Source organism: Lampetra planeri, chromosome 30 (assembly GCF_965212315.1).
Source record: "Lampetra planeri chromosome 30, kcLamPlan1.2.h2, whole genome shotgun sequence".
Taxonomy (NCBI): domain Eukaryota; kingdom Metazoa; phylum Chordata; class Hyperoartia; order Petromyzontiformes; family Petromyzontidae; genus Lampetra; species Lampetra planeri.
In genome coordinates this window covers 3,457,249-3,473,411 of record NC_136136.1, presented here as the reverse complement: position 1 = coordinate 3,473,411, position 16,163 = coordinate 3,457,249, and the positions used below count along the sequence as shown (strand labels likewise).

The following is a 16,163-nucleotide window of genomic DNA, read 5'->3' as shown; positions in this document are numbered from 1 at the left end:
TGTGGCTGCGAGCGAGATTGGGGGACGTATTCATGCGAACGGAGGAAACTTAAAAAAAAACTGGGGGGGGGGCGGGGGGCGGGGAGGCGCTCTCACGAGTCACTGCAATGAAACAAAAAAACGTGCAGTCAATCCCCGGGCCTGCGTTATTCCATCCATGCCGTGGCGGGGGAGGGGTGGGGTTGTGGGTGGTGGGGGGTGGGGGGGGGGGGTGTTGACCATACTTCACCACTCTGGTCAGTGCGCAATGTCAGCCGTGGCCGGTAAATCGAAGGTCTCGAACGCATCGCGATCGCCAAATGTGCCGCCACCAACTGCCCCCGCAAGTTATGCGAACGCAAAGGCAAAAGGGGGGGTCTTCCGTGTAGCCCTTGAACCGGTGGGGGGCTGTTGCGGGGCAAGTGGTGGTAGCAAAACCGCTGCGCGCCTCCCGCTCTGAGCGAGCGAGCGAGTGACACCGGGGAGAGCTGCGTTGGACAACCGCTCCACTCGGTCGTCCGCGCCGAGTGAATTGCCGCGTGCGCGATCGTTTGCGAGCGTGTCAGTGAGTTGACCAAGTTGATCGTAAATTCCTCCTCCCTGCTGATGGGGGGAGGGGGTGGCGGCAGATTGAGGGGGGGCTCGTAGGGTTTGGCGGCTGGAAGAAGAAAAAAAAATCTGACAAAAACAAGTTTGTTTAGCCATCGTGTGCGCGACCACTCAACGACGGGAGGTCATGTGCGGTCACCAGGGGATGGTCCCTCTGTCCACGTGCGCTGGCGAGCGGGGCGAGCGTGGAGGGAGAGCGAGCGACGCACGATCGAAGAGCGCCGGGGATTTTGTATTCGTTCCGGTCGACGTCGACGTCGTCGTAGTCGGGGACGAATTGTGCCAGTGGACGTTTTTTTATTTGAAAGAAAAATCCGAGATTGGCTGTAAATGTTTGGGGGGGGGGAGGGTAAGTTGAGGTCAAATGCAGGAAACCCCTTGTTTGTTTTCTGAGAGGTCCTATTAATGGGGAGCGGAGAGGGGTAAGTTTGGGGCCATGTCGCGGGGGGGGGGGGGGGTGGTGGGGTTGGTGGGGTTGGTCACCAGATCTTTCGCAGGCAAGTGTGTGAGCACTGCGGAGGGAAGGCGTTATTTAAAGTGCGAGTCTCGGGGTGGCTCGCGGGTCAAGGGGCACCGAGCCGGAGCCGCTGAGGCTCTGGGGTTGACGGTCGCGGGCGTCGTTGATGACACGCACGACAAAACCCTCCGTTGTGATGTCTTGGATTTGTTAGGAAGCCGCTGTGGAGCTGTGCACTGTTAAATCATCTCGATTGATAATGCATTTTTATTTTATTTATAACTGATATTTTCGTTAAGCTTGTTGTCCTTCCCCCGCACCTCCAACTAGCAAGGTTGGCTACGTACGGTGCGAAAGAAGTCAACATACATACATCGAATTACAATTGTCTGGTTGTTTCATATCTAATTTGACTTCATTGCAGCACTTAGGATTTGAAGTGTCAGTTCAACTGCAGTGGGACTAACGTTACACTGCGGTGTGGGAGAGTTTACCATCTGCCAGTGTGTGTGTGTGAATGAAAGAGATGGCTTGCAGGGACTTCAAGAAGTAGTTCTGTAATATTTACTTCCACGTGCCATTCTCTGATGTAGGGGCAATTACGCCGTGAACACCAGAGCCTTCAATGTCATGGGAAAACTTGAATGAATATGCTTGCAAAAGGACATCAGCAGATGTCGGAGGGATGTCACGAAGACGAAAGTCGACATTTATTCCCAACTGAAATGGCACAAGTCCGCGCACGAGGTCTGTGTACGGAACGTAGCGTGAGCTCGCGGCCCCGTGATTTGACGTTCACAAGGCTGCCGGCTGAAGTGGCATTTTGCTTCTCACAATCCTGCGTGTGTCCTTGCGTCTCTTGTTATGGAATCGTCTGCAAGACGATAATCACTTGCTGCTGACGGCGGCGATGAAGGTTGTTGCGTAGCGTAAATACCGCGCGGAGCTCGTGACGAGGGCAGCAACGGGCAAAATACGTTCAAGTTAAAATACGTTCAATTTAACGCTGTGTCTCCCGGAAGACACAGCAGAGCCTCACCATTCTGGCGAATTGCCCGATGATGCTGGATGCAATTACCAGCGAAACGTCGTACTCAAATTGTAAATGTTGTGGTTTCACGCTTCAACACACCGGTGGGCTAAAGCAGTGAACTATTTGTCCTTTGTCAACGTGACACTTTTTTACTGATTGGCCGTGTCGGGTGGTGGAGGGTTACGACACATTTATAAATAACGCAATCTAAACCCAAAAACGTTGATTATGAATGGATGATATTGATCGCGAAAGCCGTGTTATCCTGAGATTACACATTTAACGAGCTACACATCACCTCTGGACGGGGTGGGTGGGTGGCGGCGTTTATTTAAGACAGATATTCGGGGCGCCAATGTGGCGAGATGTTATCTCCCTCGCCTGGTGTGCAGGAGGTCATGGGTTCGACCCAGACCCTGACGCCTGCTGTATATTTGGAGTTTACACATCACTCTCTCTCCCCGTGGTCGCGAGGATTTTTCTCCGGTTCCTCCAGGTTTCCCCCTCCGCTTTCAGAATCAACGCGCATTGAGCGTATTTGGCTGCCACTACAAATTTCTACGCGACGATAATCCACTTCTCGCTGAGCTATCAATTGTGACCAGGTCGCTTCTGAAAAAAATTTGCCATATGACTCAGTGGGCCTTACCCGGTCAAATAAAAACCAGTTCAGAGTTTGTTTAGTTTTTTTTATAGTTATACATCGGGGCGACGTCGCGTTTTTGTGTGCGCGAGCTGGACGTGCGGGGAAGATGATGGCCTGGCGGTTCATATAGCGGCGGTGGCGGGAGTGTCCATCCGGCGATTGTACCGCGATGGGGCCCTCGGGTGCCAGGTTACATCACCGCTCCTCGCGGTTCGGTGTTCCGGCTCGGGCACGGTTAGAAAAGTCTCGGAGATTTTTTGCGTAAAACATTTTTTGAACGCGCCTTCATCTCCGCCATTGTTTTTTTGTTCCCCGTAACGGGGCAAAGGTCGCATTGTGGTTTTGCTACTTGTGTGCGTGCGTGCGTGTGCATGCGTGCGTGTATCGGGAGCGGTAGTGTAGTGGTTAGCGCCCTGCACTACGAACCTGGCGAACCGGGTTCTATTCCCGCTCGCGGCCAACACCAGTGACGATTATTTGAACCGGTGCTGGGCCTCCTCTAGGTCGATTCAGCCTCAAATTAGTACCTGGTATGGTGTGTAAACATGGCCACTGGGGAGACCAAGGCGGCCGGGCGTGGTGCTGGTCACCCACCCCCTCTTGTGCCGCGCCGACCATCGTAGGTGCTCGCCAACAGCACTTGCCCCAACAGCCTGTTGAGGCTATACTGGAGGAGGTGGGGCGGGGGATCTTTGCCCTGGGCCCGTGTGTGTATGTGAGCGACGAGTTGTGACCGGGCGACCACCGCGCTGTGCGACGTCAGGGTCTACTCGGAGCGGCGCAAGGAGAAGTCTCGTGACGCGGCGCGGTGCCGACGCGGCTGGGAGACGGAGGTGTTCGCCCAGCTGGCGCGGGAGCTGCCGCTGCCGCCCGCTGCCTCCGCCGCGCTGGACAAGGCGTCGGTGATGCGGCTCGCCATCAGCTACCTGCGCCTGCGCCAGCTGCTGCCGCCCAGCCGTGAGTCCGCGCGCGAGTCGAGTCCGCGTGCGTGAGTCCGCGTGCGTGAGTCCGCGCGCGTGAGTCTGCGTGCGCGTCGGTGTGTGGGCGAATGTAGTGGCGGTGGTGCCAGCGGTTGGCGTGTGTCGCGCTATGAGCCGAGTTTGATTCCCGCTCACGGCCGACACCAGTGACGAGTATCCGGACCGGAAATGGGCTTCACCTAGGTCGACGCAGCCTCAAGTGATGCGGTCTGTTAAAGTTATCGCTGGAGAGACGAGGGTGGCCGGGCGTGGTGCTGGCCACCCAACCGCCTCTTCAACCGTGCCAGCCTTCATAGATGCTCACTTAAGGGCACTTTCCCCAAAACAGTCCGTAATGAGGCTAGTAGCTCTTTGTCTTGTGTGTCTGTGTCTTTGTGTCAATTCTATTGGGGAAAAAGCGGCGCGCGTACATCGCGCTTGACAGCGCATTTTCATTGGCGCGAGTCGGCGCGACGCGTCAGAACCCGCGTAGGGAGGTGAACCGAGGCGGCTGTTGTTGACGATCGCGCGAGCGAGTTCTCCTCTCTCCTGTTCAAGCAACAGGTGGGCCGCTTTTAAAATAAATTAATTCCGCGGACGCCCCCCATGACACAGGGATTACCGGCGGATCCCTCGGTGCGCAGGCAATGGAAACTGGCGCTTACGGCCGTCCGTCGAAAAATAACCGCGGCGACGTCTTCCGCCCCCCTCTCTCCCTGCCCATCGCTGCCCCCCTCCAATCCACTCCCTCCCCCCCCACTCCCTCCCTCCCACTCCCTCCCCCCCACTCCCTCCCCCCCACTCCCTCCCCCCCACTCCCTCCCTCCCCCACTCCCTCCCCCCCACTCCCTCCCTCCCCCACTCCCTCCCCCCCACTCCCTCCCTCCCCCACTCCCTCCCCCCCACTCCCTCCCTCCCCCACTCCCTCCCCCCCACTCCCTCTCCCCCACTCCCTCCCCCCCACTCCCTCCCCCCCACTCCCCCCCCACTTCCTCCCCCCACTCCCTCCCCCACTCCCTCCCTCCATCCCAATGCGACCCCAGGACTGGCTTGGAAAACTGTGCGGAGGGGGCAGCGCTGATGATGAGGGTGATGTAGCATCCGAGTGACTGTGAGGGTCGCTGAGCCCCTCCCCCCTCCCCCACTAATGTTAGCTCACCCCCCCCCCACCTCTACTCCCCACCTCTCCCTTCTAAATTCTCATCAGGCAATTTATGAACAACGCTCATGTTCTCCCGGTTTTCCCCTCCACATTTAGAAACACGCCTTTAGATCGTTTAGATCGTTCCGAGTGTTTGGCTGCCGCTCTGAATTTCCAACACGACGATGAGCCGCTTCGTTGAGCTGTCATTTGTGGCCAGGTCACGTCTGAAAAAGGTCAGGTCACGTCTGCAAAAAGAAGCTCAAAGCTCAGTGGGCCTGACCCGGTAGAATAACAATGGTTTATAGTTTGGTTACTTTTATAGTTTTATATCGTGACAACATCACGTCCTGTGCAATCTGTATATTTTTAAGTGATTTGTTTACCTTCACTATGCCTGGCACCCCTGTCGTGTTTGTTGTATTGCTTGTTGTTGTACCGTTCCGACCCGCCCCGACTGGACTTTTGTGAACAAAGAGCTTTGTGACTCTTAGGATTCCTCCAGTTCAAATAAATATTCCGATTCCGATTGCGAATGGCTTCCCGGACCGGTATCACCGAGCGGAATATGACGTTGAAGCGAGCCAACACCCTGCACCGCTTTTGACCTCCTCGGTGTCGCGGGCAGGGTCAGGCTGGTTGAAGAAAAATGCCGCTGAATTATCCCGCGCGGTATTGCCCAGAGCACTTGCGTCCACAGCACGTGGTCCCGCTCCAACGCGAAACGTCGGTGCGTCGTAAGTTCTCGCCGCCGTGGAGGAGGCGTCACGACCGGGTCGAGCACGTTACATCGACTTCCCCGCCCGGCGATCCACCGCAGCGTTCTTCTTTGCACAGTCAAGCATCCATGCGATGATCACGGCGATGACGACGACGACGACGATTTACAAACCCTCTGTGGTTTTTATAATCGAGGCTTTTGGGTGTTAGATCGCGTAAGTTAAAAATATGTCGTCTCTGGTAGTTTGGGGGATACTGGACAAGCAGCAAAAAATTTGTGCAATTTAACCGTGGGTATTCATCACAGCCTCCCTTCACACACACGGTGGGGGCGTGGGGGGAGGGGAGGGGGCGAGGGGGGGGGGGTCGGAGGGGGGGGGACAGAGCAGAATGGACTGCGGACGAAAGCAGATCGGATCGTTACTCATTCGGTTTCGCGCCGAGCATTCTTTTAAAGTTCGTCGAATATTGCGTCGCGTCCCTGTGCCCCCCCCTCCCCCCGACCCCCCCCCTCCACCTCCATCCCACTTCGCTGAGTTTTGTATTCCCCCCCCCCCTCCGGTCCCACAAACCAAGATCGCGTGAATTAATTTTGATCGGCGATTAATTTGAGCCGTAACGGCAATCATTTAGGGCAACGCCTCAACCACCTCACCTCCTCTCGTTCCTCCACCCCAAGAGAGCGGAGTTTGGCGCGTGCTGTGGTGGTTGTGCCAAGGCAAGCCACGTGACCGGTGAACGGCGAACAGATGTCCTAAAGGACGCGACTTCAGTTTGAACCGCCATTCTACAGGAACGTACAAAGCCAGAGTGAGAAATGAAGCCCAGTATGCGCTGGTGATGTTAGCCCTGGTTGTGGTGATGTTAGCCCAGGTTGTGGTGATGTTAGTCCAGGTTGTGGTCATGTTAGTCCAGGTTGTGGTGATGTTAGTCCAGGTTGTGGTGATGTTAGCCCAGGTTGTGGTGATGTTAGTCCAGGTTGTGGTGATGTTAGTCCAGGTTGTGGTGATGTTAGTCCAGGTTGTGGTCATGTTAGCCCAGGTTGTGGTGATGTTAGCCCAGGTTGTGGTGATGTTAGTCCTGGTTGTGGTGATGTTAGTCCAGGTTGTGGTCATGTTAGCCCAGGTTGTGGTGATGTTAGCCCAGGTTGTGGTGATGTTAGCACTGGTTGTGGTGATGTTAGCCCAGGTTGTGGTGATGTTAGTCCAGGTTGTGGTCATGTTAGCCCAGGTTGTGGTGATGTTAGCCCAGGTTGTGGTGATGTTAGTCCAGGTTGTGGTCATGTTAGCCCAGGTTGTGGTGATGTTAGCCCAGGTTGTGGTGATGTTAGCCCAGGTTGTGGTGATGTTCGCCCAGGTTGTGGTGATGTTAGCACTGGTTGTGGTGATGTTAGTCCAGGTTGTGGTCATGTTAGCCCAGGTTGTGGTGATGTTAGTCCAGGTTGTGGTGATGTTAGCCCAGGTTGTGGTGATGTTAGTCCTGGTTGTGGTGATGTTAGCCCAGGTTGTGGTAATGTTAGCCCTGGTTGTGGTGATGTTAGCCCAGGTTGTGGTGATGTTAGTCCTGGTTGTGGTGATGTTAGTCCTGGTTGTGGTGATGTTCGCCCAGGTTGTGGTGATGTTAGTCCAGGTTGTGGTGATGTTAGCCCTGGTTGTGGTGATGTTAGCACTGGTTGCGGTGATGTTAGCCCATGTTGTGGTGATGTTAGTCCTGGTTGTGGTGATGTTAGCCCAGGTTGTGGTGATGTTAGTCCAGGTTGTGGTGATGTTAGCACTGGTTGTGGTGATGTTAGCCCAGGTTGTGGTGATGTTAGTCCTGGTTGTGGTGATGTTAGCCCAGGTTGTGGTGATGTTCGCCCAGGTTGTGGTGATGTTAGTCCTGGTTGTGGTGATGTTAGCACTGGTTGTGGTGATGTTAGCCCAGGTTGTGGTGATGTTCGCCCAGGTTGTGGTGATGTTAGCACTGGTTGTGGTGATGTTAGCCCATGTTGTGGTGATGTTAGCACTGGTTGCGGTGATGTTAGCCCAGGTTGTGGTGATGTTAGCCCAGATCGTGGTGATGTTATCCATCCCGTCTGCCCCCCCCCCCCCACCAGCCCTGCCACCCCCACGCCTGGTGTGAGTTGGGGGCCTCTTCTAAGTATTTGGAACCGAACGCCTCCTGCCACACCTCCCCATCTCAACCACCCCCCACCGTGCCCCTCCCCCCTTACCCACGTGACCCCACCCATTCCCCTTTAACCCCGAGGGCAAGAATGAATTTTGCACTCGCGAGGAGGCACTGACAGTTTTTGAAATTTGACGAAGCCGCCCCGCGCCTACGGTGGTTATTTTTAGCGGCGTTTGTAGTGCGCTGCTATTGCTGCTGCTGTTGCTGCTGCTGTTTAAGCTGGGATTGGTATTTAAGTGGGTATGAGCATTTGCCATTCCCATAATAATGTTTAGTTCACCAGTTGATCAACTTTTTTCCCATGAACATTTTTTTACAACGGTCCCGTGCAATTGAACCTCATACTGGAGTCATCATTACTGACTGGTGATGGTGATTATGATGAGCCCATTGCAATCATGATTCTCTTGCTTTAAATGGAGAATCGCTCTCTCTCTCTATGCAATCAATATAATCGTCATCGTCAGCCATGTTCTATCGACTGCCAACTTAAACAGCTGCTGCTGCTTAAGTTGGGATTGGTATTTAAGTGGGTATGAGCATTTGCCATTCCCATAATAATGTTTAGTTCACCAGTTGATCAACTTTTTTTCCATGAACATTTTTTACAACGGTCGCGTGCAATTGAACCTCATACTGCAGTCATCATCACTGACTGGTGATGATGATTATGATGAGCCCATTGCAATCATGATTCTCTTGCTTTAAATGGAGAATCGCTCTCTCTCTCTATGCAATCAATATAATCGTCATCGTCAGCCATGTTCTATCGACTGCCAACTTAAACAGCTGCTGCTGCTTAAGTTGGGATTGGTATTTAAGTGGGTATGAGCATTTGCCATTCCCATAATAATGTTTAGTTCACCAGTTGATCAACTTTTTTCCCATGAACATTTTACGACGGTCCCGTGCAATTGAACCTCATACTGGAGTCATCATCACTGACTGGTGATGGTGATTATGATGAGCCCATTGCAATCATGGTTCTCTTGCTTTAAATGGAGAATTGCTCTCTCTCTCTCTCTATGCAATCAATATCATCGTCAACTATGTTCTATCGACTGCTGGGAAACAGGCCCCCTATAACGCCCCTCCTCCCCAGGCCATCGTCATCTCTCACGGGTTGTGCGATGCCACAATCCATCCGGCCCCTTGCCACACGAGTATTTTTTTTTTTACAATTATTGCGACACTGGTCTCTACCGCAGTGCAGACGAGGAATGTTTAACCCGCTGGCTCGGTGGGTGCAGTGGAGGTGAGGTTGGGTGGGTGGTTGGGTCGGTGGGTGGTTGGATGGTGGGGTGGGTGGGTGATTGAGTGGGTGGGTAGTTGGATGGTTGGTTGGGTGCGTGATTGAGTGGGTGGGGGATTGGGTGGGTGGTTGGGTGGGTGGTTGGATGGTTGGTTGGTTGGGTAGGTGGTTGGGTGGGTGGGTCGTTTGGTGGATAGTTGGGTGGGTGGGTGATTGAGTGGGTGGGGGATTGGGTGGGTGGTTGGGTGGTTGGGTGGGTCGGTGGGTGGTTGGGTTTGTGGGTGGGCGGTTGGGTTTGTGGGTGGGGATAGAGGGGGTGGCAATGAGTGGACACAGTCAATGTTCAACAAACTTTAAAACAATCTAGGAGGAGGGTGGAGCTCCCGACAGCTCCCACCCCGACCCTCCTCCCGCTGACGCCGATGGAGCCTCGCTCCGTTCATTAAAAAAAACCACCATGGAATAATTTCTGCCGGGGTCTGTTGTTTGTGTCAGCGGCACACACCCCCCTCCCCCGCAACGTGCAGCCCAAAAGCGGTCTCTAGGGTGCACGGCAAATCGGGGCGACCGCCCCGGGCCCCGCGCTTTGCCCCCCCCCCCTGCTTTGACATCACGATGTCTGATGTAATACTTCTGATTTAGTTTGAAGGCGTCGGTGGGGGGGGGGGATGTTTTCCCCGGTGCCCCCGCACTCCCTATAGACGGCCCCTTGCATACAACATACCTCCATACATCTAGACCTCCCTACCTCCCTACCTCCATACCTCCCTACCTCCCGCTTCGTCCATAGCTGCCAGCCGCGTGGCCGCCCACTCCGGTCTACCGGCGAACCCGGCAAACATTCGGCGAAGGGACGGTGGAGCGCTGGCTCGACGGAATGCGCTCGCGGACGGGTATTGTGTGACCGCCCGCTGAACGTGAAGTCACTGCGAGGTACAACTTGTTCTAAAAACATAAACAGAAGCCACCGGTTACATCGGGGTAGGCATCGACCCCCTCCCACCGCCTCCACCGCCCTGCGTCCATCACAAAGTACTTGGGCCTGTTCTTCCACGTTATTGGATTGGTGTGCGTGCGGGTGTGTGTCGCTAGCAGCGCTTGCTCAAAAAGTCTCTTCAGGCTACACGGGGGTTCTTTGTCTTGTGTGCATGTGGTATGCTCATCAGTGCGAATTTGTGTTTATCCCTGTGTGTGTGTGTGTATCTTACCGGCCTTCATAGGTGCCCAACAGCACTTGCCCCTTACAGTCTGTTAAGGCTATATGGGGGATATTTGCAATTGGCCTGTGTCGATCTGAGTGAGTGTGAGTGTGTGTGACCGATGTGGCAAGTGGTGATACGGTGGTGAGCGGATTGCGCTGCAAACCCGGCGACCCAAGTTCCATTTCTGTGCACGGCCAACATCAGTGGCAAATATCTCAACCGGTTCTGAGCCTCCCCTCAAGTGAGTCCCTGCTGCGATGTGTGGACATCGCCACCGGGGAAGACAAAGGCGGCCGGGAGTGGTGCGCCGTGCCGGCCTTCTTAGGTGCTCGATAACAGCAACTTGCCCCAACAGTCCGTGAAGGCTACACGGCGGTTCTTTGTCTTTGTCTTGAGATTTCGTGGCATTCAGATCCCATCTCAATACAATGTCTACTGTCGCGTGTCCTATAAGACGAAGCATGCACCTGGGTTGCAGTCGTCTTCATCGGCCTGAGAGAAATGTGCCCAGCGGTTGAGGATGGTATAAAAGCAAAGAGCATTCCGTCTCAACGAGGGTGTCAGCTGCGTTTGTGGAACAGCAGCAATGACCCCGACTTACGTCTCCCCCTTATACGTCGTTTTTTTTCCCCGCAAACTCCTCCACCGCTTTATTTTTGACGCCGGAGATAATCCCAGCAGCAAGAAGACGACACCGTACGACCTGACAGGACGTAACGTGAGAGGTCAAGGAGCGTAAGCCGTCACGGGAACTCTGGTCATCCTCACAGCGGCGGCTTTTGGCTGGCCATGGAACAAAGACGGTCGCCGCTGTGCGCGCTTTCGCATGCCCTCCTGCGGCCGTCTGGAACGCTCTTCCTTCCAATATTAGGAAGCCACTGGAGCCGTGCACTTTTAAATCGTCTAGATTGAAAACTCGCTCATTTCAAACTGATCTTTGTGTTTAGTTTGTTGTCCTTTCCCCGCGCCTCCGATTCGCGCGTTTGGCTACCTACAGTGCGTAAAGAAGTTCAACGTGCATATATACGTTACTGCTGTCTACCGCTTGCGGAGCCACCTATCTATCCCCTTGGGACCTCGTATCCCCAATGAGACTCATTATATGCGTCTATCCCCTTAGTCGCCCCCCCCCCCTTATGTATCCCCTTGTGTGCTCCCCTTTTCACCCTGGTCTCCATGATGGCTGATGGCCACGTGTGGTGAACCCAGAGCTGCCGGGATTCGTTATCGCAGCAGCAGCAGCAGTTGGTGACAAACATGAATGGGACATTAAAGACGAGCCACAGCGGTGCGATTTGTTGGCCATGCGAATAAACCGCCGTGGTCTGCGCTCCTTCGATGTTGGAGGAACAGCAAAACTACACCAACTTTCTCTCTCTCCTGAAGACCTCTCGTGGCTAGCAGAGCCCAACATTGGCAATTGGCCGCTGCACGTGTTTCCATCACACCCAAGAAAATCAAATTGCAGTGTCTGCGAGTGCGTGTGCCGTACGTGGGTGCAGATGGCCCACCCAACCCCGTCGTGTGCCACCGTGCCGGCCTTCATAGGTGCCACTCGCTAGCACAGCACTTGCCCCAACAGCCTATCAAGGCTATACTGGAGTATCTTTGCCTTTGTACCGTACGTCAATTCGTCCGCGCGCACGTATATATGTGTTGGGCGCGTGCCAGAGGTCGCAACCGGGTACCCGATACCCGTACCCTACTCGATACCCGGCTACCCGTACCCAGCCGGGTACGGGTATGGGTACCCGTTTGCGACCCTGGTGCGGCCGGGTACGGGTACGGGTAAGGATTCAAAACCCGTTTGCGACCTCTGGCGCGTGCGTGAGTGTTCCACAATCGGCGTGTGTATACAGAGTAGATCGTGTGCGTGTGTGCGCGAATGCGCCTACCGCGTGCGTCCGTTTGCGTGCGCGCGCGCGCGTGTTCCACAATAAGCGCGTGTATACAAACTGCCTCGAATTCCTTTGCACGAAAAGGCAAAAGAGCGCCGCAGCCGCAGCAGCAGCAGTAGCAGCAACAAAAAAAAAACCCGGGGGCCCCCAACTGATTAGCGCTTCCGGACCAAAGGCAGATCGTGGCGCCAAAGAAGAGTTCGTGGACGGCGGCCAGTCGCCTCCAGCCGCCTCTGACGACCAACCACGACGCACTGGGCGCACGCCCGCACGCCCGTCACCGCAACGTTCCCCTCGTTCCAGTTTTCTTCATCGCACGCTCGCCGCTCGCCCGCCACCATCCGAAGCTCCCCCCCCCCACCCCCCACTCCATCCTGCCGCCGAGCCCTGTTTGTTTAGCCTCGCTGTGTTGTTCCGTAGAAAATTCCACTTAATTGCCAAGCCAAAAAAATAACTGCTCGGCCTCCACTTAGGGTAGCCAAGTGCAAGCGGCGACAACGACAGCAGCAACAACAACAACAGCAACAACAACAACACCACCAACAACACCAACAACAGCAACAAAAACACCAACAACAGCAACAACACCACCAACAACAACAAAAACACCAACAACAGCAACAACAACACCACCAGCAACACCAACAACAACAGCAACAACAACAACACCACCAACAACACCAACAACAACAGCAACACCAACAACACCACCAACAACACCAACAACAGCAACAAAAACACCAACAACAGCAACAACACCACCAACAACAACAACACCACCAGCAACACCAACAACAACAGCACCAACAACAACACCAACAACAAAACACAACAACAACACCAACAACAGCAATAATACCACCAACAACAACACCAACAACACCACCAACACCAACAACAGCAGCAACATCAACAGCAGCAACAACAGCAAAAACACCAACAGCAACAGCAGCAACAACAGCAACAACAGCAACAACAACAACATCAACAACAGCAACAAAACACCAACAACAGCAACAACACCAACAACAACAACAGCAACAACAACAACACCAACAACAACAGCAACAACAGCAACACCGTCACCACAGTGACTTGCCAATGACCACATTCAACCCAGAATTCACCTGATCCTTATAGTTCTCCAAAAGCCCAGCAAGGGCTTGAGCCTGGATAGTGCTTGGATTGGCAAAACCAGCACCATGCAGTTTGACCACGTACGGTGCGAAAGAGAGCTCATAACTATGGAGCCTTTTAGCCAGTATTGAGACGATTACACCTTTGTGCCAGTGAGTTCAACGTACACGTGCTGAATGAACGTCAGGCTGTTTACTAATATGGTAGAGGCGTTTGAGCTACCGGAGTCTCCGGGTTAGACGACGGAAATGAAGACGCACCCCAAACTTGTGCCCGGGGCCAGCAAAGTTATTCAAATCTGGTTTCACACACACAAGGCAAAAGACAAAGATCTCCTGTATAGCCTTAACGGACTGTTGGGGCAAGTGCTGTTAGCGAGCGCCTATGGAGGCCGGAACGGTACATGAGGGGGTGCATAGACAGCACCATGCCCGGCCGCCTTTGTCTCCCCAGTGGCGATGGTTACACACCGCTCCAGGTACTCAACTGCGCCTGAGTTGACCTAGGGGAGGCCCAGAACCGGTTTAGATAATCGTCACTGGAGTTGGCCGTGAACGGGAATTGAACTCGGGTTGCCGAGTTTGTAGCGCAGTAGCGCGCTAAACGCTACACTACCACTCCCCACGGTATCGCACACACACGCACGCAATCGCCTACCGGATTATAAGACGCATTCCCCAACTGTTGCGTTCGAATACATGGGGGGAAAGTGCGTCTGATGACCCAGGGAATATGGTCTGTCGTGGGCTACGGAGGGCAGCACAGGCATAATAGATGGCGGTTGCGAATTGAACTCGAGTAGCCGATTTTCTAGCGAGTGCGCTAAAAACTCCACCACCGCTTTTACAAAGCAGTGTCATACGGGTAAAAAAAAATGAACCACAATAATAACTTTAATATCGACCCTTTATCACTCCACTGCTGGATGGAGGCTTCCCCGTGCACGCGTTGCTTGTTGAGGTCGATTGGACTGAGTGAGCCTGCGGACTGCTTGATCGTTAAAAGTTAAAGATCCCGTTGACGTCAATCCAGCATCACGGTCCAAATCGGCGATATGGCCCGCGTCCGTCTGTCGCTTCCCATCGCACAGGTGATTTAATTTGCCAAAGCCACATATTTCAACCTCGCCTGCCCGCCTCTCGTGTGAAACCACTGCCGACGATAACCCCGTCATGTGAAACGCAGCACCTTCGCAAACAAACAAACAAAAACGGCCCTTGCGCTACGTGAATGGCGCTGCGGATATATCCGACGAGCGCTCGAGTTTTGACTCGATCTGAGCCTGCACGAAGCGAAGGAGAAGCATCACGGCAGCGCGGATGGCCAGAGGATGGGAGATTCCACATGTACGGTGCACGGGTGGGAGGGAGGAGGGGGAGAGGCAGGTGGCAGCTCTGTTTTAGTCCCCCCTCCACCTTCCACCGGATAACCGAACATTGACCGGACGTCCACAACCCTCGTCGTCTGCGTGTTTCTCCCAAACAGGGTTGTCCCGGTGCGACGCGGCGGCTGCTGCAGCGGCGGAGGAGGTGGAGGAGGAGGACCACGCTGGCGGATCCGGCAGCTCCCTGGATGCCCTCACCCTGAGGGCCCTCGAGGGCTTCGTGATGGTCCTGTCGAGCGAAGGCGACATGACCTACCTGTCCGACAACGTCGGCAAGCACCTGGGACTGCCGCAGGTGAGCGTCTGCGTGCCTGCGCGTTGCGCCGTGACGTGCGGCCCTACACGGCCCCGGGCGAAGGTTGCGCCAGGCCAACGATCTGCAGTCCGTTTCTCCTGTAACGCGACGGGGGTTGTTGCGTTCACGAAGAACACCGCGTTGTGGGGTAAAATCGTGGTTGTAATAGATTATTTGTATTATAGAGGGGTAAAGCACAGTCCACGATAGCACGTGAGATGCGTAACGCATGCCGGATAAAGACCGAGGAACCGTGGGTGGCATCTAGAAGCATCCAGCAGCATCCCACTGCCTTGTGCGATGCTACGCCGAGGCAGCCGTATGACCGCTTATTCCTACTCGCGCTGCGATGTCGTTCCGTTCACTCAATCGCGTTGTATCCAATTCATATCCGCGTGATGAAAAAATGTGTCCCCAAAAACGGTCATCGTGCTCTATCTAATTCGCGTTATAAGAACTACACGCGCCGTTATAGGAGAGCGGACTGTAGTTGCTTGGTCGCGTTTAGTGTTTGGGGGACTTTGTTCGAATCTGTTCCGAGGGAGCTCGAAAGCGCGGACACGATTCGCGTTACCTCTCCAGTGTCCGTCTGTCGCTTTGTAGCGGCGGTCGCAGCACTTGTCACGAAGTTCTTCCGTACATTGTAGAGATGTATTAACAATATACATATTCGGCATTGATTCAAGCGAGCCTGATGAGGTGCTGCGTATCGAAATCGAGAAATATAGAGTTTTCTCGTGTCGATTCATTGCCGCTGATATCGTACACTCCCAGAAGGCCGTGGGGCCGATGAGTGGTGTAAGAATTTTAAAAAATGTATGGTTGAGAGGCAGACACAGGAAGGAGACATTTTGTCTGCCCGTCTATACTTTGTACATCACAAAGTTGTGCGCAAAGCAGCGAGGGAGCTGCCGTAGTGTGACGAGATCACTCACTGCACCTACCGTACAGAGGTCACCGATTCAATTTGACCTCCCGGAAGCGGCAGTACATACGTTGAACTTCTCTCGCACCGTACGTAGCCAACCACGCCGATCGGAGGAGCGGGGGAAGGACAACAAATTTAAACACAAAAAGCTGTTCGCAAGAAATGAGTTTGCAATCGAGTATGGCGCTGTAGTGTATAGCGGTGTAGTGGGTGATCGAGAGGGACCGCTCCGAGGGTGATCATGCCAGGCTTGTCCGTGCCGCACGCAGGTGGAGATGACCGGGAACAGCATCTTTGAGTTCATCCACCCGTGTGACCAGGAGGAGCTCAGGGAGGTTCTCGCACAGAAACGCG

The 16,163-nt window shown here is 54.3% G+C and overlaps 1 protein-coding gene across 3 annotated transcripts in view; it reads left to right on the top strand.

Moving 5' to 3' along the window:
• Positions 1 to 16,163, top strand: part of LOC144728807 (hypoxia-inducible factor 1-alpha-like) — an 81,482-nt gene that overhangs the window by 21,445 nt on the left and 43,874 nt on the right. For all 3 annotated transcript variants that reach the window (XM_078608472.1, XM_078608473.1, XM_078608471.1), the window contains exons 2-4: positions 3,488 to 3,681; positions 14,688 to 14,881; positions 16,079 to 16,163. In XM_078608472.1, the coding sequence (XP_078464598.1) occupies positions 3,488 to 3,681; positions 14,688 to 14,881; positions 16,079 to 16,163 (473 nt within the window). The remainder of the gene's footprint in view (positions 1 to 3,487; positions 3,682 to 14,687; positions 14,882 to 16,078) is intronic.